This window comes from Lipotes vexillifer, unplaced genomic scaffold (genome assembly GCF_000442215.2).
Source record: "Lipotes vexillifer unplaced genomic scaffold, Lipotes_vexillifer_v1.1 scaffold534, whole genome shotgun sequence".
Taxonomy (NCBI): domain Eukaryota; kingdom Metazoa; phylum Chordata; class Mammalia; order Artiodactyla; family Lipotidae; genus Lipotes; species Lipotes vexillifer.
The window spans coordinates 1,818,272-1,843,103 of record NW_006787833.1 but is presented as its reverse complement, the minus strand read 5'-3'; the positions used below and the strand labels follow the sequence as shown (position 1 = coordinate 1,843,103).

The following is a 24,832-nucleotide window of genomic DNA, read 5'->3' as shown; positions in this document are numbered from 1 at the left end:
CCCGCGTCTCCTGCATCGGCAGGCGGACTCTCAAGCACTGCGCCACCAGGGAAGCCCTATACTCCTATATTTTATCAAGCCAGGTGAAGACAAATTACAACGTTGAGTTATCATACCTTTTCATTGTAATTTGACTGCTTCAGTCCATTGTAGTGGTAGACAGTAAAAGACTCTGGACCACTAGAACCCTGTTATAAACAAAGAACAATTAAAACTTTAATATCAGGCAATTTCTAATTAGCAATTGAAAGTAAAATGGAAGTTTAATTCCACATCCTTTGATTACGGAATCATCTGACAAAGCAAGACACTTTGACTTATGCAGTTAACTACCATAAAACCTAAAAGCTGAAGTTTGCTTCTGGGGAAGAGACTGGAAGTTGGGGGAGGGCTGATTTTTATTATAAGCTCTTCTACAGTTTATATTTTTAAATAAGTGCATGTATTACTGTAATATTTTTTTAAAAAGGACACAGTTCTAAAATGTATCTCTGCTTTTTTTCTGCTTATAAATAATTTGTTCCTCTCAATAAATACAGAAAAGCAGTGATACCACTTTCACTCAGATTACAAACATATGCACCAATACTTCCAATTCGGTCCATAGTATCACCTTGGGGGTTTCCATCCCCACAAATATCTTCGGAATATTGTGAACCTTAACTGTGAAAAGGAAACATAGTGCTGAGAGACTTAAACAACATTCAATAGAGAAAGGAAACTGAATAAATCATTATACTAACTTCCAGAGAAAGTAATCATGTCATTCCCACCGTTCTAACTTTGGTTCTCAGTTCGCTAAAGCTCAAGTTCACCTCCCTAAACGTAGCCTTGAAGGCCGTTAACGGTCGGGCCTCTGCAGGTGCCTGACTCCCAGTGTGATTCCCTTTAGTGCCTACGGCTGAGTGTCCCCGTGCCCATCCCCCTTAAGGATCTTCCTGGTCATATCTGATTGATTGTGACAAAAGTTGGGCCAGCATATCTAAACATAGATAATTTGGCTGTTGGTTGATTTTCAGAGTTAGTTAATATACTTTAACCTACAAAATAAATATTTTACTACAATTGAATACAATTTACATATCTCCAGTTCTAGTAACTAACAACTGATATAAAATAAATAGCAACGAAAAGTAGTGTAAAACAGTGGTTAAAGTACTTTGTCTCTTTGCTTGGATAACCTACACTGGATCCTGAACTGGCCTCGTGCTAGCAGTATGACGTTAAACCATTTTCTTAAGTTCTCGAATCCTCTGTTTCCTCATTGACAAAAATGGGGGAAAAATAATACCTAATTTGTAGGGCACACGGGTGCCTGGGTGCATAGCACACGCTCAATAAACGGTAGCTGTGCCTGCTAGTCTCACCATAGTCTCACCATAAACCATGCTGGTATCTGATGAAATGATCACAATACACCTGGCTAAATAATTTTGGGTGGGTGGTAAAACCCTGCACTCAGATAGGAAGACAAGCCAGGTGTAGGCTGTAGAATTAGCCAGTGACACAGACCTAACTTGAGCATATACTGAGACGGGTATAGATAGATCCTTTTAACTCAGCTCCTGTCACAGCCAGTGGAAGGCATGTCCTGGCATGAAGCAGCACAGCTCCACTCCAGTAAAAGGCTTTCCTTTTACTCAACTAAAATTCTCCTCGAACTTAGCCCTGGTAGCAGTTCGCACTACATGCAGGCTCCTTTACCTTCTTTGCTAGTATTTAGAAAGTTCTAAAAAGATACAGACCAATCAATTAACAGCAGTTACCCGAGAGAAGGAAAACCAGGGTGGGAGTGGTTTAAGAGAATCTTTCTCTTTTTACTCCACAGACTTCTGAATTTGAATCTTCCTTTAGAAAAACAATATCAATGTGTCTATATTGGTGTATATACTCTCTTCCACCACCCCTGTCCCCCAGTCAAAGCTTTGTGTTGCTGTATTGGAACACACAACTCTTCTATCCTCTGTTGGGAAAGTATTTACATGATAATAGTGTTTTATTAGTCTAATATCTGCATGTGAGAACATTTTTAACTAGTAGAAAAAAATGCTGAAACAATCATAATATGATCCTCCCAACAGAACAAAACAATAAATATATTTCTTCAGCTATGTTACCTGATCAGGAAAAAATTCTTGAAGAAATGGACCCAATAATATGATTCCTAATCCTTCTGGATCTAATTTATTCTTCATGAGATTTATACTATGGGGAAAGAAAAAAGAAAAACAGTGGATACCAGTGGAAAAAAAAGCTTATTTTTCTTCTTTCATGATTCAGTTACTAGTACTGTAATACATTTGACTGCCAAAAATCCTGACAGCTGTTCTTTTTAGACCCTTAATGACAAATACACAGGATGACATCTAATTTGCCAAAACTTGGTTATTTTTAAACCAGAGTAATCTGCTACTATTTAGAATTTAAATTATGATGATGACTTTGGAATACTGTTCCTTATTAGGTAAAGTAACTTAAAAACCCAGGCTTGTAAAAACAGGCTTTTAACCTCCCAAAGGCACATTCTCTTTGCTTCATAGCTATGCCTGAATTTGACTATCAAAAGAGGCATTTAACTTAAACTTTTTTTTTTTTTAAAGCCCAAAGAGAAAAAGAAACAGCATCAAAAGCAGTGGTACATCCCATAAACAAAAACATCTCAGAAAAAGCTTACTTTCAAGAACCAAATGAGGTGGAGGCTTAAAATTCTTACAGTGTAAACTGAAGGTTAAAAATGGTAAGATAATTCTCAAAGAGCTGAAGTGTAGGTGTAAGGATCAGGTGTAGCCGAGGCTGCTGAAAGGTATTATGTGCGACCAGAAAGAAGGCGGAGAAAAGTGGACTGCAGTTTGAAGAGAGTTTTAAAAATGAAAATGGTCTTTTCAGAAAATTTTCATTCTCCATGTTATCTTTCAAACTATAAATGTCAGGTTAAATACAACTTATTATACAGTTGACCCCTGAATAACATGGGTTTGAACTGCACAGGTCCACGTATATGTGGATTTTTTTCCCAATAAATACATACATGTACCATAAATAAATCTCTTCCTTATGATTTTCCTAATAACATTTTCTTTTCTTTAGCTTACTTTAAGAATACAGTAATATATATAACATACAAAATATATGTTAATAGACTGTTTATGTTACTGGTAAGGTTTCCAGTTAACAGTAGGCTATTAGTAGTTAAGTTTTGGGGGAGTCAAAAGTTACACACGGATTTTCATCTTTGCGGGGGTCAGTGCCCCTAACCCCTGTGTTGTTCAAGGGTCAACTGTGCAACATGCACAGGATATGACACTTTAATGGGTCTGAGTAATGCCAGGAGGTTATGACATGAAGCAGAGAAAGGCAAGGTCATATTGTATTTAATACAATTCACTAGTCCTTGATAATAAGGCCCTGTTAGTTTATGGGCCATCACATATTATAAATGTGACTAGACCAAAGGACCGAGTAAATAACTCAGTGCAATCTTTCAGCTACTTCTAGAAAAACAATTTGACTCTACTGTGCTAACTTTAAAATTCAGGGTATGTTATGTATTCTGATGAAACAAGGAAAATTAAGTAGATGATGTATAGGCATCTACGTAAGGATCTGAAACAAAAAACCAACTTTGCCTTTTTCCTCCTTCCCGTCTTAAGTAACCAAAATCACCTCAGTTCAATTCCCTTTTGCATATTAGAGCAATGTAAACAAGGTCTCCACTTGGAAATCAGTTAAGAAATATGGTAGTTACTATTATCTCATTTATTGGACTAGTTCAACTGTCTCTGAATTTCTCCTCTTTAAGTTGGAATCAACAATTATGTCTACTAAGTAAGGGTAACATCAGAGTGCTAGGTACTGACACTGAGACATATTAATTCAGATGTGATTAGTTTGCAAATGTTTATATGTATTTCATACTTTCGAAGAAAATACACCCTATTTAAAAACAGAACAGGATCAAGTTCTAAATACTGTGTACCAATATGTTTTATGCTGCTTTTGCTGAATCCTTTCCTTAAATGTTTGTTTGTAAGCTAAAGTTTGTTCATTGTCAGATACATTTTCAGAAGGGGGATAAAACAAAACAAGACAACTGTGCAGAAAAAGGAAAACTTAGTGTAGATCAAATGTGATTTTTAAATCACCTATATTTGATCAAAATATTATATATTTGATTACCATATTTGATCAAAAGATCTATCCACTTAACCAGAGAGATATTTTCCCATGGATAATAAAGATCCCAAATTTATGGTAGAAGTTACAGATGTAGTAATGTGTACATTATTAACGAAGACAACGACTGATATTACTGTTAGGCAATACTGAAAATTATATTCTGTAACATACCACTTGGGGCCACTTGCAAAGGTTTCAGATCATTTAGAATGTTCAAGGTCTTTAAGACTGAATGTCAGAGGCCTGCTGGTTATTTAAGCGGGACGACTAGCAATACAGACATTCTCCATAACTGTCACTACTTTCGCTGAAGGTGCTAAAGACATGCACAAAATTTCAAAATATGGAAGAAGTTTCACAGTGAGAAAAATATGGAAAAAGGCATTTACATTTTTAGGACCCTTTTTAAAAAACTAGACCATAAGTGCAGAATGGAAAAGGAAGCTCATTTTAAGTAAGTCAAGTCTCTGCTATAATACTGATTGGTCTGACTGCTTCCTAAATTGTTGCTTAATATCAAGTGCTATGCTTCATATATGCATAAACGCTTAGATTTTCAAAAAAGAGATAATGTGTGTATAACGTTTTACATTTAACAGAATCAGAGTTGGTTAAATAATACTTCGTATGTAGCTTACTACTCAGGATCTGAAACAAGGTCCAGTGCTTTCATCACATCTTCTAGGAGTGAATCAGGTATGAACCCATTATCTGGAAAAGAATTACAGAAGCAATTTGGATTAAGTTTACTTCAAGAAATGCTATTATTGCTGCTCAGCCAGACTCCAGCGAAGAATCACATAAGAGGGATACAAAGAATTAAGAAACAGCATGTTAAGTTTCTTTTGGGCACAATATTATTATTAGGTACTCTCTTAGTTTTCTTGGGCACATAGGTAAAGATTTATTTTCAAGGTTAGTTTTCTTTTTTTTTTTTTTAAGGTTTTTTTTTTTTTTTTTTTTTTTTTTTTTTTTCGGTACAAGGTTAGTTTTCTAATACAAAAATGAACCACATGACTTCTCCCTGAGAACTCCAAGGAAACATTACTTCTCAAACAGGCTTACAAATTTAAATGATACAAGTTTTTTCCTACTTAAGTTTTTAACAGTTATCCAATTAAAATAAACCTTCACCAGTAAATTCTTTCTGTCGCAATGTTATTTTAGCTTCTTGCAAGAATGTTCGTGAACCACTGTTATTTAGATCTCTGACACTATACAATCAAGAAAAGATATCTCTTGACTTAAATCAACAGACCTGAGTTAAATAAAAGCCATAGATTTAATAGCGAAAAAAATTCAAAGTTGGAACGCAGAGTAGAATCAAATGTTGATGCAGAGTAGTTTATGGAAAATGTTCCTTTTCTTGGGCTCGATGAGGAAATAGCATTGGTAAATGGCCCAAACTCAGATGATGCAACAGGACGTGATACACACAAAAAGCTTGTAGGGCAGTTTGAAATCACAGTACTTATAAACAAGCAACTTGATTCCCTTAAATGTACAATGCCTGACTTCCTCTACCCATTTATTCTTTCCTGAAGACTGTCTCAGCTTTAAATCAACTTCCAACACAATAACCTTTTCAGGGATTAGGATAATTAAGGGAAAAAAACAAACAAACCTTGTCCTGGAGGACAAGATGCCCAAAAGCCCTGCTTCTGTAATCAAACTATAGAATAAAGTGGGGCTGCTCTTTCTGCACGTAGTGTGTACTCTATCAGCAAGGAAATAAAGAAGTGAAGATTTTTTTAAGTCTTTTCTGTAACCTCATAAGCACATGCTTACCCATGTGAAGACAGACTGGCTTTGACTAAAAGGCTAAGAATCATTTAGGATAATTAAAAATTATCCTAGATATAATTTTAGAAAGTAAACATTTAGAATAATTCCAGTTTGTCAAGTTACCAATAATTGAAGGTATAGAGAATAAAAAAACTTGTTTGAAGGCACCTGTGAAAAACATTCAAGCTTTGTAAGCCTAAGTTTGATGAGTTTGAAAGGTAGGAAATTACTCACTTTGCTTAGTTAGGTCACAACTAAAAGCTTAGCATTTCCAAATGTAAAACAGGCTTTATCTGGCTACTGGCAGCCAGGAACAGTTATCTGGATAGGGTTCTATGTTTATGGGCTATCATGTATATCCACTTGACAGAAGCAGTGTGTATTACAATATTCTTCTGAAGCACTGAATGGCAGGCAGCCTTATCTCTTCTTACTGTAACCTGAGACTCGGCTCCCATCCCCAGAAAGGGCTAATGGGCTGTATACGGACACAAACAACAACTAGGAAAACAACACAATGACCTCCTTAACTCAAACGTGATTAACCTCAAGCTTAAACATTCCAACACATTTTTAAGGGGCCTAACAGATTTACAACTTGTAAACACGGACATTCTGGAGTACAGCAATGACTACACCAAGCCAGTGACTCTAGTTTTTGTACATACAGTATTTTATAACTGGAGACTGCAGAATCATTTTTTTCAATACCTCAAAGACTTTTAATACACCCAAGATTAGAAGAGGAGATTTGGAATTACTTTTTAAAACACTGATTTTGAAATTACTTTATTCTTTAATAATCATTCCTGTCAAGACAAATTCTTTAGAAAAAGCAGCCTTAAGTCTAAGCAGATCGAAACCCACGCCATCTAGTATTTAGTCAGCTGGTTCCTCAGAGAATATGGAAACAGAGACACAATGATAAGAAGACCTCAATACCAACAGCAGAGGAAATCTGAGCGTACAATTTGTTGGTTGCTCAAGCCGACCTAAGAAGCACCAAAGGAAAAAGCAGAACTTGAATGCATCGGTAATTTAACCACATGAATATAAAATGGACTTGTACAGGCTTTCAAGCTCAGAAGGATGGGGAGGATGGGCGGGGAGGGCAAGGGGGCAGTGCCCGCAGTTGTGACGGTACGCAGCTACGGTGCCAACATTCACATACAGTTAAATTGTGTTTAAGACATTTGAAAAAGAGGAAAAAAGCTGTTCGTTTATAAATTTTAAAAAGAGTTTTTTTTGTTTCTTTAAAACCCAGTAAACAGATGGCAAGAAGTGCCCAGCTCCTAGAGCTCGGGAAGAGGAACTCTGCGCAGATCAGCGCTGGGTAAGGGCACAACGATGAAGTGAGTTAGCAATTTGCTGGGTAGGGGGACCAGTTTAGAATGGTGAAGAAGTCGAGCTGGCCTCGAAGGAGAAGGAAGGACCCATCATGATTCCCATTCGGAAAGACGGGGTGGGGGCAGAGGGGAGCTTGGCAGGCCTCCTAGCAGAGGCACCAGCTGAAGGGAGAGCTGCAGGAGAGAGCAGGTGTCAGGAGTTCACAGTGGGACAAGAAACAGCGTGAGAGGAGATGGGGACCCAGCACTGGGGACCGTTAACGTTTTCAAACCCCTGTAGGTGAAAGAGTACAGTTTCTTAGGAACAGAGGAGACAATCAAGATCAAGTTGAGGAGAATTTAAGTGCTGTTGGTTTTAGTAAAAAATTAACAAATTATTTTATTTTTACTCAGTGTTGTGTTGTATCATACTTTACCTAGCTATTATTATTGATGCTTTAATAACATATCCCTACAATTTAATAGAACTCTTAGTGAAAAAAAGTATGTGGCTTTTGCCCGGAGGCAAGGTTAGGGCATTTTCGTAGTCGCGCTTGCCCTGGTCTCCGGGCTTGTGTCTCCCTGCTGCTTCGCGCCTCTGGCCCCGTAAACAGAGGCCATGGACAGCAGGGATGTCATGACCCGGGGGCCGAGCACGGTGCTTGACACAAGTAGCTGCTCAATAACATTTGTTACATTCAATTATTCAAGCTAGTCCTAACTTCAGATTTAAACAAACTGCTCTCTGTTCAGGCACCATGGTTCAACCAAAACAGCTCTGTGAATTGTACCTAGGAAGTTTACAAAGAAATGAGCAGCTGCTTTACAGCCTGTCCTGCAGAACCACTTCAGTTACGGGATGGGAAAGTTGCAAACCAAACCAAACATGGTGCACAGGATACAGAAAAAACTATGGCTGGGGCAGCAGGAAACAGTGATGAGAATGGTACAGCAAGGTGAATGGAAGTGACGGAAGGGATGCAAAGGTAGAGAGAAGACAACGTGATTTAAGAGGAAGAGAAAAGACAGAATTAAACAAAGGCAACTTCTAGATAATGTCTAAGGATGGGTGTATACTAAACTATCTACAACAAGTAAAATTATTCTTACAGATAAAAAAATGTACCACACTGAAATCATTCAGACAAAAGATGCTATCAATATATTTTAGCAACCTAAAAAGAATACAAGGGCTCTTTAAAATTAAAATATATATCCCTTGCCCAAACAGGGTTGATGAAGACTACAATGGGGCAGGGTGAAGAAAGAGTAAGAGGGAGAGAGAGAGAGAGAGAGAAGAAAACAAAACAAACCCCATTACGGGTGATGCTAAAAATTTCAAATACCAAGTTCTTTGGAGATTACTGAATAAGCTCTATGCTACACAGTTTTGGATTTTTTTCTTTTTTAAACAACAGTATGGTCAACTTATTGAGTACCTGAATAATGATGTAAAGTAGATACAAAGGCCATCTTACAGCTGAGGAAACTGAGGTTAAGGAACTTGCCCAACATCACACAGCTGAGTTTACAGAGGTGGGATTTAAAATCCAGGTTGTCTGATACCCACTGGAATGCTTTTAGCATTTTAGAAAGCCATTTTCTGATACCTGGAGGCATTCCAGAATTCCTCTCTTGTCCAGTATCTTTGATCACGTTGACCAATTTACCTCTGTCCCTACTCTTTTATTGTTTTTAAAAATTACTATAAAATATGTATCTGAATACAAACCAAAGATCCAAACTTTCCCCCACAAAAGAGATGTAAAAACAAAATGAAATGAAACAGAACATAAAAACAACGCCACCCCCCAACCCAAATCCCCAGGAAACAAAACTATGGACTTTCTCTAAAGCCCATATGTACCACTTTATACAGGACCTGTACCTGATTCTCTTTAGGATCTGAGCACACACACTAGTGTTCATTTCCATTTCTGAATCTGGGATTCTTCATTAAAGGGACCATGTAATTAGAGATGGTATGTCAACATCCTGCTTGAAATTAAAATTCTGGAAGTATTACAAAGGAGAAACTAACAGCTAAAAATGTATTTCTGAACTTATTTTGTATGTATGCTTGGCATCAAAATAATTATTGAGCTCCTTAGATCCTAAAGACTCTGAAGTAGAGACTGCTCAGTGGGAATGACAGTCAATATCATATCCTTATTCCAATAAATTAAAAATAGTTAAAAGTAGACAAAGACGTTAAAACACAGCTCTTTATGACCTCAGCCTTTTAAAAAGGTACTGGTAGAGTGGAGTGAGGGGGAAAGGTTGCTTGACCTTCTGGAAGAACACCTCGAATCTGGTCTCAGTTCTCACAACTAGGTATGCAGCTCTGAAGAAGTGACCTAAACCCTCACAAGGTTGGTTTTTCTTAAGAACAAAACGGTGCTGGTCATCCCTGCTTATCTCCTAGGTTTATGGTAAGGTTTTAATGAGACCACGCAGGTAAACTCCTTTATAAACTGTGGTGTTTCGTGCAAAGGCCAGCCATCATGATTATTACTATTTTTAGACAGGTCCTCAGTTACTAATGGTCTTTTGAAACCTAAACCTGATTTATAAGTCACCTGTTTAGAACACTGAAAATACAGTCTCACGGAGGCAATGCTGTAAACGGTGATTAGCCTGCAACTGAGTTAATTCATAAGATGCCTAGAGCAGGCGCTAACAGTGCTGATTACAGGTCCACCTACCTGACAGGCACGTGCAGACACCTGGGGTGGGAGCGAGGCTGAGGTGGGGAGGGTGAGACAGACACCAAAGTACTCACGGCTACCAGAACTTGCATTCTCTTTTCTTTAGCTTTCCTCTAGGTCAGTTTTTCTACAAATATTCTAAAGAGGGTGACAAACGGCAACTGTCACCAAACCAGCCTCTGCTAAACGGAAACTGGAACTACCCAGAAACTTGTAAGTACTGTTAACATAGTAAGTGTTCTGAGAAAGCCAGATCTGTTCAGATCCTGAAATAAAAGTGTGCTATGTTGGGGGGAAGGGGGGATCAAATCAGTAAATTAGCTGATTAGTTTGTGACTAAAAATGAAGAATTTTCTATTTTTAATCTTTCAGCTTCCTAGAGTGGACTGTCTATAACTAAACCATAAACAGTGATATTCAAATGAGAAAGTGGAGTTTATTTTCTCTGTAAGTCATAGACAGGAAGAGATAGCTTTTCTAAGATGACCGAACAAGTTTTGTTTGCTTCTTAACAATTCAGATTATAGTCCTGCTAAGTTGTCACACATAAAACTATATAGATGAAAACTAATTTATTTAATCAATAATTTTCTCTCCCTAGTAAAAACACAGCAAATTTATTTTCATATATATTTCTCAGGACTCAATTCTGAAAAATTGCCACTGATCATAAATTGTTTTAATATTGCCAATAAGATAGTCTAATTTTCCTTGTAATTTAGTAGACAAAATGGAGCCTGCTACCTCATTAATGATTTTAAAAAACTGAAATTGCAAAAAGCAAACAAATCTACTACTTGTGACTATAAGATACTAAAGTTTAGTTTTAGTATCTTTATTCCTGACGGAGTTTGTTTCAAACTGGCCTTCTAGATAACATCAGGCTCTTCAAGTCCACGTCTCCTATGGCTGTGAACACTCCTTGCTCTGAAGGCGTTTCTCTATGCCTCTCTATGCCTTTGTTCCTTCACAGTTATTATCTCCTAAAATATTCTGATACTTTCCTTGTACATTTCCTTTCTCAAGAAACTCATTCACTTACAATTTCAATTTCACTTCTAAAATTCTCACTAAAGAAACGAATGCAGAGGGATCCAAAAAGGCAGATTACAGAAAAGCCATACGTTTGCTTTGAGAATGGTCTGTAGTGGTTACACTGGGGTAAGAGTATGCTTGATATCTTGGACAATCATTTCAAATCGAAATTAAGCAGCACTATAAAGACCTGACTGGAAACTCTGGAAAGATACCCAGTTTATCCATGCCATCTTACATACTTCATCCTATAATGTATTCCACTCTAGAAGGAATCCTCCTCTCAGACAGTAATTACTATCAATATGGGTAGAAACATGTCACCTAACGTATCTTGAAACAGAGCAGGCATTTACATATGTATGTGTATACCATTTCACGACCACTCTCCCCTGGGATATGAGGTATAGAAAAGGCAAACATCTAGATGTGGGGTGAGAGATGGCAGGGGAGAAAAACCTAATACTTTAAATAAATCCTTAAGAGGAGGGTATGCCACAGGAAATCGCTTGACTCATTCTCTGAAATATATTTCTTTAAAATATAAATCCAAGCCTTGACCGTTAATTTCCTTGATTATTCCAATAACCAGTTGCCTCTAAGCATCACTTCTCTTTAGTAAATGCTACATAATGACTTTTCTTGTGTCCTGTCTTTCCATTCAAGTCAAACACTTTGCTGGCTATTCCTTGTATATAAATTTCTATCTCCTACCTTGTGTTCATAGGTATCATTTTCTCTTCTTTGTGCTTCCATTTGCCAACGTGATGGTACCTCCTCAGGTCTTCATGATAGCTCTCTAGCTAATCTCAGTTCACTTTGATCACATTTCTTTCTTTCTTTTTTTTTTTTTTTTGTGGTACGCGGGCCTCTCACCGTTGTGGCCTCTCCCGCTGCGGAGCACAGGCTCAGCAGCCATGGCTCACGGGCCTAGCCGCTCCGCGGCATGTGGGATCTTCCCGGACCGGGGCACGAACCCGCGTCCCCTGCGTCGGCAGGCGGACTCTAAACCACTGCGCCACCAGGGAAGCCCTGATCACATTTCTTTTAATCTTATATTATTTATATCAATCTTATTTTCATTTTAACTTGCTACAGTTTCCAAAAACTGTACTTGATTAAGTTTGATCCTAACTCAAAATATATTAAAAGCATTTAGGAATAGAAATGATTTATTTCCTATCTTTTCCATCAGAGGATTCATATTGGTAAGAGAATGACTGTATTTGTCACCCTCCATGACATAGTTCAATGTGCTACATATCCCAATGATTCCAGCTGAAGTTGTTAACTTACTATCAGACGAATTTCATTCAGTGTTGGGAAAATATAAAGTAAATTACTTTTACTTCTAAAGACTTAGAATGAAATGTTATTGGAATGAAATGTTACTGGAAGTTTAAAAGATTATTAATTCCCAGAAGAAAGCAACATTTATTTTTCTTAAGTTATAGGGAAAAGCCATAGTGGAAGAAGCTAACTGAATGTCAGCTCACCAATACCAGCACCAATTAACCTGAGGTGTAGAGAGAGAGGAACTCACATTTATAAAGTACCTACTATGTGTTAAGGACTGGGCAGGTGCTTTCTACAATGCTATTCATTTAATCTTCATAAGGACCCTCAAGAAACAGGTGGTTATTATCATCTGATATATAAGAAAAACAGATTTATAGACTAAAAAGTAACTAAAGTTATATGGTTACTAAGATTCCTAGAATTTGTATGACTGAAATTTTCAGAGACGGAAAGAGTAGATCTACAAGAGTTAAAAATTTCAAGACAGAAGAAAGTGTATTTATAAAGATAACTGAGTCCATTCAGGAGTTGATAAGGATTAACCCAACAACAGTAGGTTCCTTCCTGGTAATTTACAATGGAACACAAGGCATGGCTCGGTTTTAAAGTTATACTAGAAAAGGCAGTGAGTTAGCTGTCATACTTTAGTCATAACCATTATCGAAGTACATAAATGCAAAGCTGATTAAAATAACCTAGCTAACAATGACAGAGTTGACATTGCAGTGACATATATGTGAACTTTTAAGACAACCTTTGTTAGTGCGGTAGAAGAGCTAAGCTCAGGCTCAAAAGAGAATCCGAAAGATGATTTTTCTTATCCTTCCTCCGTATTTTCTTCTGGCACAATCAATTACACAGAAATATTCTGGGGAGTGACGTCAGCAAGATGGAGGGCTAGGAGACCCCAACTCATGCCTCCCACACAAGAAGCCAACAAAAACAATAAACAGCACAAACTGAAGAAAACAGCCCGGGGAAAGTACTGGGCTACAAAGCAGCAGCAAAAAGCCCTGCGGAGCTCCAAAATAAATCAAGGATAGCTGCACAGGACAGTACAGGAAGTGTACTACCCGAGTCAAGCCATTACCCAGTCAAGAGCAGCCTGGCACCAGGAGGGACGGCCTCAGAGGAAGTTCACCACACGGGGAAAAGGAGAACCCCTGCAGGCCTCTCCGCTGGGGACACGTGCAGCCTTTGCTGCAATCGTCTCCTACCAACATTGCTCCCAGCTGACGGAGCTGACCACAGTGCTCCCCAGCCCCTGCATCTACTCCCAGAGGCTAGAGCTGTCGCTCAGGAGACCTGCCCTCAGGGACCCCAGTTTCTGCTGTACCCCGCTCTCTGGAATGAGGTGCGCCTCAGCACCTCACCATATACAGGGACTGGAGCTCTGGGCCTCATCCTTGGTTTCAGGGTAGTGGCTTTGTCCCACCATTACCAGCACAGTGTCTGCTGCCCTGGGCCCCGCCTACTGGATACCAGGTTATAGCTCTGACCCATCATCCTCAAGGATGCTACCATCACTGAGCCCTGCCCGCCCCCGCAGGTTGAGGCTCTGACACATCAGTGCTAAGACTGGGCGGCACTGCCCTGAGCCCTGCTGCTGATGCTCAGCTTTAACAGATCAGCATTGCAGTTGTGCTGCTGCTACTGCCTTGTGACTGCCGCATGGGGCCAAAAGTGAGACTCCGACCCACCACCCCCAGTCTATGCTGCTACTGCAGCCTGGGCCCAAGCCACCACCACAGCTTGTCATCCCAGGGCCTGTACCACTGTCACACACCCCCACACCCATGAGCTACTATGGGGAGCCCCTGAAACTCAGGTCCCAGGTCCACGGAAGAGCTGTACGTATGTATACCGCAGACATCAGTGCCATACCTGCAGCAAGTGCACCTGTACCTCAGGACTACTGTGGTAGTTCTGTACGCACCGGATCCTAGGACCCTGGCGCTGATACCCCGAATGAATAGCCAAAACGATCTTGAGAAAAAAAGAACAAAGCTGGAGGTAGCACACCTCCCGATTTCAAACTATATTACCAAACTATAGTAATCAAAACAAACAGTATGGTATTGACCTAAGAACAGTCACACAGATCAAAGGAACAAAACAGAGAGCCCAGAGGTAAACGTACACTTAAATGGTCAATTAATTTACAACACAGGAGCCGTGATATACAATGGAGAAAGGCCAGTCTCTTCAATAAGTGGTACTGGGCAAACTGGACCACTATCTTACACCACACACAAAATTTGATCTATTTTGAGTTAAGACTTGAATGTAAGACCAGAAACATTAAAATTCTTATTATGTAGCAAACATAGGTGGTAAGCTCCATGACACCACTCTCGGCAATGAGTTTTTGGATTTAACACCAAAAGTGGGGGAGTAGGTGAAATGAGTGAAAGGTTTTAGAGGTACAAGCTTTCAGTTATAAAATAAGTGAGTCATGGGGATGTAAGGTACAGCATGGTGACTATAGTTTATAATACTGTACTGCTTATTTGAAAGTCTCCAAGAGAACAAATCTTAAAAGTTCTCATCACACACATAAAAAATTTGTAATTATGTATGGTGATCAATGTTAATAGGCCTACTGAGGTGATCATTTTGCAATACATAAAAATATAAAATCATTATGTTGTGCACATGAAAGTAATATAATATTAAACATCACTTACCACTTAAAAAAATAAAAGTCCTATGGTGGTGGTGTGTAAATCACTTTGAACTCTACCATACAGGATAAGAGACAAGGGTTAAAAATAACTACATCTACAATATTATGTTAATGGATACACAATATAAAGAGATGCATACTGGGACATCAAAATAAATTATTGAGGTCATGTAAATGCATTGAACTTTCTTATGTAATTGAAGTTAAGTTGTTCTTAGCTTAAAATAGTTATAAGACTAAGATGTGTTACAAAAGCCTCATGATAACCAAAGAGCAAAAACCTATAATAGACAGACAAACCATAAAGAGAAGAGAATCAAAGCATACTACTGTAAAAAAAATCAAGTCACAAAGAAACCAACAGAAGAAGAAAGAAACTACAGAACTACAAAACAATTAATTAATTAATTAACAAAGTGGCAATAGTAAGCCCTTACCTATCAACATTTACTCTAAATGTAAATGGTTTTATTTCTCCAGTCAAAAGACATAGAGTGGCTGAATGGATAAAAGAACAAAACCCAACTCTATGTGAGTCTATAAAGACTCACTTAAGCTTCAAGGACATGGACAGGCTGAAAGTGATGAGATGAAAAAGATATTGCATACAAACGGAAAACAAAAGAGAACCGGGGTAGCTATCCTTATGTCAGACGAAATACCTTCTAATCAAAAACTGTAACAAGAGACAAAGAAGGTCATTATGTAATGATAAAGGGATGAATATATCAGGAGGATATAACAACTATAAACATATATGTACCATATATTGTAGCTCCTAAATGTACTAAATGATTATTAACAAATCTGAAGGGAGAACAGAGAGCAATGAAATAAAGTAGGGGACTTCAATACCCCACTTTCAACAACAGTTTGATCATTCAGACAGAAAATCAGTAAGGAAATAATGGATGTGAATTACACTTTAGACAGCATGTACCTAACAGACATATACAGAACACTCCATATACCAGCAGCAGAATACGCATTTCTTCTCAAGTGTACATAAAAGATTCTCCAGGATAGATCACATGATAGGGCATAAAACATGTCTTAGCAAATTTAAAAGGACTGAAATCACACCAAGTATTTTTTCCTACCACAATGACAGGAAACTAGAAAAAAAAGCACAGGAAGAAAATGCAAAATATATGCAGATTAAACAACATGCTCCTGAACAACCAATGGGTCAAAGAAGAAATCAAAAGGGAAATCAAGAAATATCTTGAAACAAATGAAAACGGAAGCACAATGTATCAAAACTCAGGGATGCTGCAAAAGCAGTTTTAAGAAGGAAGTTTATACTGATAAATGCCTACATTAAGAAACAAAAAAGACCTCAAATAAACAACCTCACGTTACACCTTAAGGAACTAAAAAAAGAAGAAAAACTACAACAGAGATATATGAAACAGAGGACAGAAATATAGAAAAAAGCAATAAAACTAACAGCTGATTTTCTGACAAGATAAAACAGAATTAAAGAGGACACACTGTAACTGTTACCACAGAAACACAAAGAGTCAGAAGAGACTGCTAATGAACAATAACACACCAACAAATTGGACAAATGAGAAGAAACTGATTAATTCCTAGAAACATAAAACCTACTAAAACTGACTCATGAGGACAAAGAAAATCTATTTTAATAGAGCAGTAACAAAAAGGAGACTGACAATGTAATCCAAAACCTTCCAACAAAGAAAAGTCCAGGAACAGATGGTTTCACTGGTGAATCTATGAAACAACTAAAGAGGAATTAATGCCAATCCTACAAATCATCCAAAAAATTAAAGATGAGGGAATACTTCCAAATTCACTTTGAGACCAGCATTACTCTGATACCAAAGCCAAATACGGACACTACAAGAAAAGAAAACAGATCATAATCCCTGACGAATACAGATACAAAATATTAGCAAACTGAATTCAACAGCAGATTAAAGGGCCATACTCTATGATCAAGTGGGATTTATTCAAGGGATGCAAGGATGGTTCAACATATGCAAATCAACAGATCTGATATACCACATTTATAAAAGAAAAAAATTGTATGATCATGTCAGTATGCAGAAAAGGCACTTGATATAATACAAAATCCTTTCATAATAAAAACACTAAAAAATATGGTACAGAAGGAATGTTCCTCAGTGTAATAAAGGCCATAAACAACAAACCTACAGCTAATATCATACTCAATGGTGAAAAGTTAAAATCCTTTCCTATGACAGGAAAAAGACAGGATTGCCCACTTTTGCCATTTCTATTCAGCATATTATTGGAAGTCCTAGCCAAAGCAATTTGGCACAAAAAAGAAATAAAAGGCATTCATATTGGAAAGGTAAAAGTAAAATGATCTCTGTTTGTGGATAACTTGGTCTTATATATAAACCCTAAAGACTCCACTAAAAAACTGTTAGAAAAATGCTTTCAGTAAATTTGCAAGATACAAAATCAACATACTGTTATCAGTTGCATTTCTATACACCAACAAGAACTATATGAAAGTGAAATTTAAAAAGCAATTGCATTTACAATAGCATCAAAAACAATGAAACGCTCAGGCACACGTTTAACCAAAGAGGTATAAGACACTGAAAACTGTAAGACACCGATGAAAGAGATTGAAGAAAACACAAATAAATGGAAGGATACACTGTGCTCATGGATTATATTAATAGTGTTAAAATGTCCATACTACCCAAAGTGATCTACACAGTCAATGCAATCCTTACCAATATTCCAGTGACATTTTTTCACAGAAACAGAAAAAACTATTCTAAAATTTATTTGGAACCGCAAAAGATACTGCACTGTCAAAGCCATCTTGAGAAAGAAGAACAAAGCCAGAGGCATCATGTTACCTGATTTCAAGCTATACTGCAAAGCTCTAATAATCAAAAGAATATGCTAAAAACAAGCACATAGCCCAGTGTAACAGAATAGTAAGCCCTGACATAAATTCATGAATATATGGTCAGCTAATTTTTGATCAGAGTGCCACAAACATACAATTGGGAAAGGATAGTCTCTTCAATACATGGTGTTGGGAAAAATGGATATCCACATGCAAAAGAATGAAACTGGACCCCTATCTTACAGTATTCACAAAAAACAATTTGAAATGGATCAAAGACCTAAGTGTAAGACTTCAAACTGTAAAGCTACTAAAAGAAAATGTAGGGAAAAAGGTCCTTGCCATTGGTCTTGGCAGTGATTTCTTGGATAAGACAGCAAAAGAACAGGCAGCAAAACTAAAATAAACAAGTGGGACTGCATTAAACTACAAGAGCTTCTGCACAGCAAATAATAAAATTGCAACCTACAGAGTGGAAGAAAATATTTGCAAGCCGTATATCTGATAATAGGTTAATACACAAAATATATAAAGCAAAATAATATAAAGACCTCAAGAGCAAAAATACAAATAATTCAATTAAAAAGTTAGCAATGGACCCGAATAGACATTTTTCTAAAGAAGACATACCAATAGGCCAATAGGTATATGAAAAAATGTTCAATATCACTAATCATCAGGAAAATGCAAATCAAAATCATAATGAGGTATCACCTCACACCTGTTAGGATGACCTTAATCAAAAAGAGAAGAGACTGGATTTCCCTGGTGGTCCAGCGGTTAGGACTACACGCTCCCAATGCAGGGGGCATGGGTTTGATCCCTGGTCAGGGAAGATCCACATGCCACATGGCATGGCCAAAAAAAAAAAAAAGACGAGATTAAATGTTGGTGAATTTGTGGAGAAAGGGGAAACCTTATGTACTGTTGGTGAAAATATAAAATGGTATCTCTATTAAAGGAAACAGTACAGAGATTCTTCAAACAATTAAAAACAGAACTACCATATGATTCAGCAATTCCACTCCTGGGTATATATCTGAAGGTAGTGAAATCAGTAGTTCAAAGAGATATCTGCACAACCACAATCACTGCAATATTATTCACAACAGCCAAGCTATGGAACAGCTTAAGTGTTTGTCAATGGATAAAGATTACAGTGTTTATGCGTGTGTACACACACACAATGGGATACTATTTAGCCATGACAAAGAGGGAAATCCTACCTTTCTTGATAACATGGATAAACCTTGAGGACGTTATGCTAAGTGAAGTAAATCAGACGTAGAAAGACAAATACTGTATGATGGCACTTATATGTGGAATCTAGAAAAGCTGAATTTGTAAAAACAGAGTAGAGTGGTGGTTACCAGGGGCTTGAGGTAGGTTAATTGGGGAGATGTTGTTTAAAGGTAGAAACTTGCAACTAGTAGATAAATAAGTTCTGGAGAACTAATGAACAGCAATGGTGATTATAGTCAACAATACTGTATTATAAACTTCAAAATTGTTAACAGACCAGATCTTAACTGTTTTCACCACAAAAAAGAAGTAATTATGTGATGTGATAGAGGTGTTATACCTAATGCTAAAATAGTAATCATTTTGCAATATATAAATATATCAAAGCAACATGCTGTATACCTTAAACTTACAGAATGTTATATGTCAATTATATCTCAATTATTAAAAAAAAATTCTGAAATATTTATTCATTTGAATAAATAAATAAATGACTTAAGCTCTTTGAAAAGTTATTCAAGAGGTGGTATGTTTCCCTGTTTAACACCATCAGAGGTCAAGATTCAAGTAATCCTAACTTTAGTACCACAAGAAACACAAAACCCTTATACCATGTGAGAATATGATGATCACTGAAGTTTCGTATTTTTTTTTGCTTCCCATTTTCACCATTTCCTATTTAAAAATTTCAAGAAATGCAAGCTACATTTCTTTCAATAATCCCATAACTCTTTAAAAATAAAACTCAGGAAAGTATCAATATATTTCAAACATATGAAAATATAAAACACAGAGGCAATGTTAACAAAAAATAAAATCTTTACCTTCTGGATCGTAAGTTTGAAAAACTCTTCTGGCTTGTTCTGAAGGAGCCTCAGGGGCAACTAAAGCCATATCCTGAAAACATAAAAAAGCATGCTATCAACAAGCTACAATATAATGGCATTGAAAATAATGACTGATAGTTTTGCTTTATATTATTGTCCAAGTAAAAAATCTAACTGGAAGCATACTCTAGTTTTCAAATATTTAAAAATTAAATCCAGAGATATGACAGCAAACAATTACATAGGAATGCATTTGAAATGTACTACTTTAGGAAGTATGTTACATCAATACCTAGGCACAGATCAATAATCAAGTTCTACATGTTCAGAATTTTAACTTTTATTAAAGGAAATATCGAAAAGGCGGATTTCTTTTTCCCATAAAACTAACTCTCTATCATGACTAGTTTCTTTACAAAGTAAGCAATATTACAGTTTACCAAAAATAAGCACAGAATTCACTGTTATCTTGGACTCTTCACAAACCTTTACTCCACATATATCAACCATTATGAAACTCTACACTTGACTGACATGAAACTAGAATCTAGGTTCTAATTGTTTTCCTCTATTCATAAATCTGGTCCAAGCATCTGCCTGTAATTGTGTTCACTCAGACACACCTCATCAGAGAACAAGTTTCCAAGCATCCCTTTATACCATCTTGAATCCTTTTTAAGAAGTGGGTATAAAGGGAACATATCTCAACATGATAAAAGCTATTTATGACAAATCCACAGCCAACATAATACTCAATGGTGAAAAGCTAAAAGCCTTCCCGCATATAAATTAATGAACTTAGAACACTCCCTGAACACCATACACAAAAATAAACTCAAAATGGCTTAAAGACTTTAATATAAGACATGACACTACAAAACTCCTAGAAGAGAACACAAGCAAAACATTGACATAAACCACAGCAATGTTTTCTTAGGTCAGTCTCCCAAGGCAATAGAAATAAAAGCAAAAATAAACAAATGGGACCTAATCAAACTTATAAGCTTTTGCACAGCAAAGGAAACCATAAAGAAAAAAAGACAACCTACAGAATGGGAGAAAATATTTGCAAATGATGCAACTGACAAGAGCTCAATTTCCAAAATATACAAACAGCTCATACAACTCAATAACAAAAAAAACAAACAACCCACTCAAAAAATGGGCAGAAGGGGCTTCCCTGGTGGCGCAGTGGTTGAGAGTCCACCTGCCGATGCAGGGGACATGGGTTCGTGCCCCAGTCCGGGAAGATCCCACATGCTGCGGAGTGGCTAGGCCCATGAGCCATGGCCGCTGAGCCTGTGCGTCCGCAGCCTGTGAGAGGCCCGTGTACAACAACAACAACAACAACAAAAAAAAAAAAAGGCAGAAGACCTCAATAGACATTTCTCCAAAGAAGGTACACAGATGGCCAATAGGCACATGGAAACATGCTCATCACTAATTATCTGAGAAATGGATTCAGAACTACAATGAGGTACAACCTCACACAAGTCAGAATGGCCACGTCATTAAAATACGTACAAATAATAAATGCTGGAGAGGGTGTGGAGAAAAGGGAACCCTTCTGCACTGTTGGTGGGAATGTAAATTGGTGCAGCCACTATGGAAAACAGTGTGGAGGTTCCTTAAAAAACTAAAAATAGAACTACCATACGACCCAGCAATCCCACTCCTGGGCGTATATCTGGGGAAACCCATGGTTTGAAAGGATACATGCACCCATTGTTTACAATAGCCAAGACATGGAAGAAACCTAAATGCCCATTCACAGATGAATGGATAAAAAGATGTGGTGTATACACACACACAATGGAATACTACTTAGCCATAAAAATGAATGAAATAATGCCATTTGCAGTAACATGGATGCACCTAGAGATTATCATACTAAATTAAGTGAGAAAGAGAAAGCCAAATACTGTATGGTATCGCTTATATGTGCAATCTAAAATATGATACAAATGAACTTATTTACAAAACAGAAACAGACTCACAGACACAGAAAACAAACTTATGGTTACCAAAGGGGAAAGGGGGTGTGGGAGGGAGTTTCGGATTAGCCGATACAAACAACTATATATAAAATAGATAAACAACATGGTCTTCTGTACAGCATGGAGAACTATATTCAATATCCTGTAATAAACCATAATGGAAAAGAATATGAAAAAGAGTACATATATTTGTATAACTGAATCACTGTGCTGTACACCAGAAACTAACTCAACATTGTAAATCAACTATACTTCAATTAAAAAAAAAAAAAAAAAGTTGTGGGGTATAAAAGTCAAAAAGAATTTAAATTGCTGTTTCTCTGTGGAAACACATTTTTGTAAGAAATGCACTAATTAACTTTTGTCCTAATCATCCCGCCCTTACCTCAAAGATGAATAAACTAAGAGTCAATTAGTTATTTTTAAAAACTTAATTAATTAATTTACTTTTGGATACGTTTGGTCTTCGCTGCTGCATGCGGGCTTTCTCTAGTTGTGGTGAGTGGGGGGGCTACTCTTCCCTGTGGTGTGCGGGCTTCTCTTGTTGCAGAGCACGGGCTCTAGGTGCGTGGGCTTCAGTAGTTGTGGCATGCGGGCTTGGTAGCTGTGGTACTTGGGCTCGGTAGTTGTGGCTCGTGGGCTCCAGAGCGCAGGCTCAGTAGTTGTGGTGCATGGGCTTAGTTGCTCTGCAGCATGTGGGATCTTCCCGGACCAGGGCTTGAACCCGAGTCACCTGCATTGGCAGGCGGATTCTTAACCACTGTGCCACCAGGGAAGCCCCTAGAGTAGTTCTTACTGGGCCATGCCTGAACACCTCCTCAATAGTATGTTTGGTTCATATAGGAGTAGAAATCAAATGGGTATGGGAATCAAAACAACGGAATACACACAAGCTCCTACACAGTTTTAATGTGTTAAAATAAATGATAAAATACTTTTTAAAATCTGTTATTTTATAACATAGTAAAATTTGGTAATGTACAATTATTTCCCTTTTACCGTCCTGTGTTAGCAACTTTTACGGTCTCCTTTTCGTGCATTTTCAATGTTATTTTGTAGATAATACACATGTCAAAGGACATGCTTTCATCTGGTTCAACCTTCAGTGCCTTTCTGATTTTATGATCCAGTCCTTTATTGCTGGACACTTGGATTGTGTCTAATCTTTTGCTATAACAAATGCTGCACCAAATAAACTTGAACATGTAATTTCATAAATGAACAGTTGTATCTGCAGGACAGAGTTCCAGAGTAGGATTGCTGGGCCAAAGAAAGAAGGCATTTAAAATTCTGGTAGAATACTGCCAGATTCTTAGGTTAACTTTGTTCTTTAACCTATTTTTAACAATATTTCTTAAAGTGCTTTTCTGTGTCCAGTACATCACCAGGACAGTCTTAGCTCTATAATTACCTTTATATCAAGGCTAGGATTGCAGCGTCAGCTCTCAGATTTAGGAAGCAATTACTAGCACAGGGCTGTCATTATTATTACTCCTTAGCTTCTTTTACCACTCCCAAACCTTAATTGCAAACATTTCTACACGTATTCCAGAATAAGCTTTAGCCCCCTGAACTATTTCCAACTCTCCTTTCTTTTTTCAATTCTTCCCTTTAGAATGGCTGCTGGAATCTGTGGATGAGTACTGTCACTGAAATTCTCATGGAGAGGAAGGTATACAGCTGTAGATGAGATTTTACACAAGGGGGAACATTTGGAGACACAAGATGGAGATATAGTCATTCTTCCTATGCACAATCTGTTGCATTTCAACCTTTATTACTAGTAAGTGATGAGACAAAGTTTGAAATGAGTTTTAAAACACTACTTCAAAATTTCTAAATATTAATTAAAAGTATGATCTAAATAGTAGGAAAGGCAATATTGTTTTTCTTGGTCAAAATAAAACAAACACTCTTTTGGGGGAAGAGGTGGCAGAGAATATAAATGAAGCATCATTTTAACCTTCCTACAAAGTGAAGTTTTGGGAAATTACTACCATTTATAAAGTTGGGGGAGCAAGGAAGATTCCATTTTCAGCCAGAGAAAAAGGTCTGCATCAAGTTCTCCGGCATTAAAGATTTCAGAAAATGCAGGAGTGCAAAAAAAAAAAAAAAAAAAAAAAAAATTTAATGTGAACTACCTGATGCCTCATCTCTAAGTTCCAAGTGCTACAAATAAAAAATACTACTATGTTGGGCTTCCCTGGTGGCGCAGTGGTTGAGAATCTGCCTGCCAATGCAGACAACACAGGTTCGAGCCCTGGTCTGGGAAAATCCCACATGCCATGGAGCAACTGGGCCCGTGAGCCACAATTACTGAGCCTGCGCGTCTGGAGCCTGTGCTCCGCAACAACAGAGGCCGCGATAGTGAGAGGCCTGCGCACCGCGATGAAGAGTGACCCCCACTTGCCACAACTAGAGAAAGCCCATGCACAGAAATGAAGACCCAACACAGCCATAAAATAAATAAATAAATACATTGTGTATTATTTAAAAAAAAAAAAAAAATACTACTATGCTTATGTAGAAAAAAATTAAACTTAACAAAATGTTCACTGCTTATCATCTGCCTCTGGTTATGAACATATAAAAAAATTAGGCTTCAGAAAATGTGTTCTTAGCTGTTGTTTGAATAGGCCTGGCCTGATATAGAAAGATCAGTTGAAGCCTAGGGAAAACTCCTGGCATACTCTGGTTTAACAAGTGTTCATTTAGAGTAAGGGCTGCCACATGTTTTCTGTAATGGGCCAAAAAGTAAATATTTTTGGCTTTGCAGGCCATAAGGTAGCATGATAATACAATGCATAGGCAGCAAGATGGTACGATATATAAACAAATGCACATGGCTGCGTTCCAATAAATTACAAAATAGGTGGTAGGGCTTGATTTGGCCTG

General features: G+C 37.5%; 1 protein-coding gene across 1 annotated transcript in view; it reads right to left on the bottom strand.

Annotated features, from left to right (window-relative positions):
• The window catches only part of MINDY3 (MINDY lysine 48 deubiquitinase 3), a 95,127-nt gene that overhangs the window by 4,611 nt on the left and 65,684 nt on the right, over positions 1–24,832 (bottom strand). Inside the window, exons 11-14 of the mRNA XM_007460879.1 lie at positions 19,938–20,010; positions 4,815–4,887; positions 2,118–2,205; positions 117–188 (exon numbers count right to left, since the gene is read on the bottom strand). Of these exons, the coding sequence (XP_007460941.1) occupies positions 117–188; positions 2,118–2,205; positions 4,815–4,887; positions 19,938–20,010 (306 nt within the window). The remainder of the gene's footprint in view (positions 1–116; positions 189–2,117; positions 2,206–4,814; positions 4,888–19,937; positions 20,011–24,832) is intronic.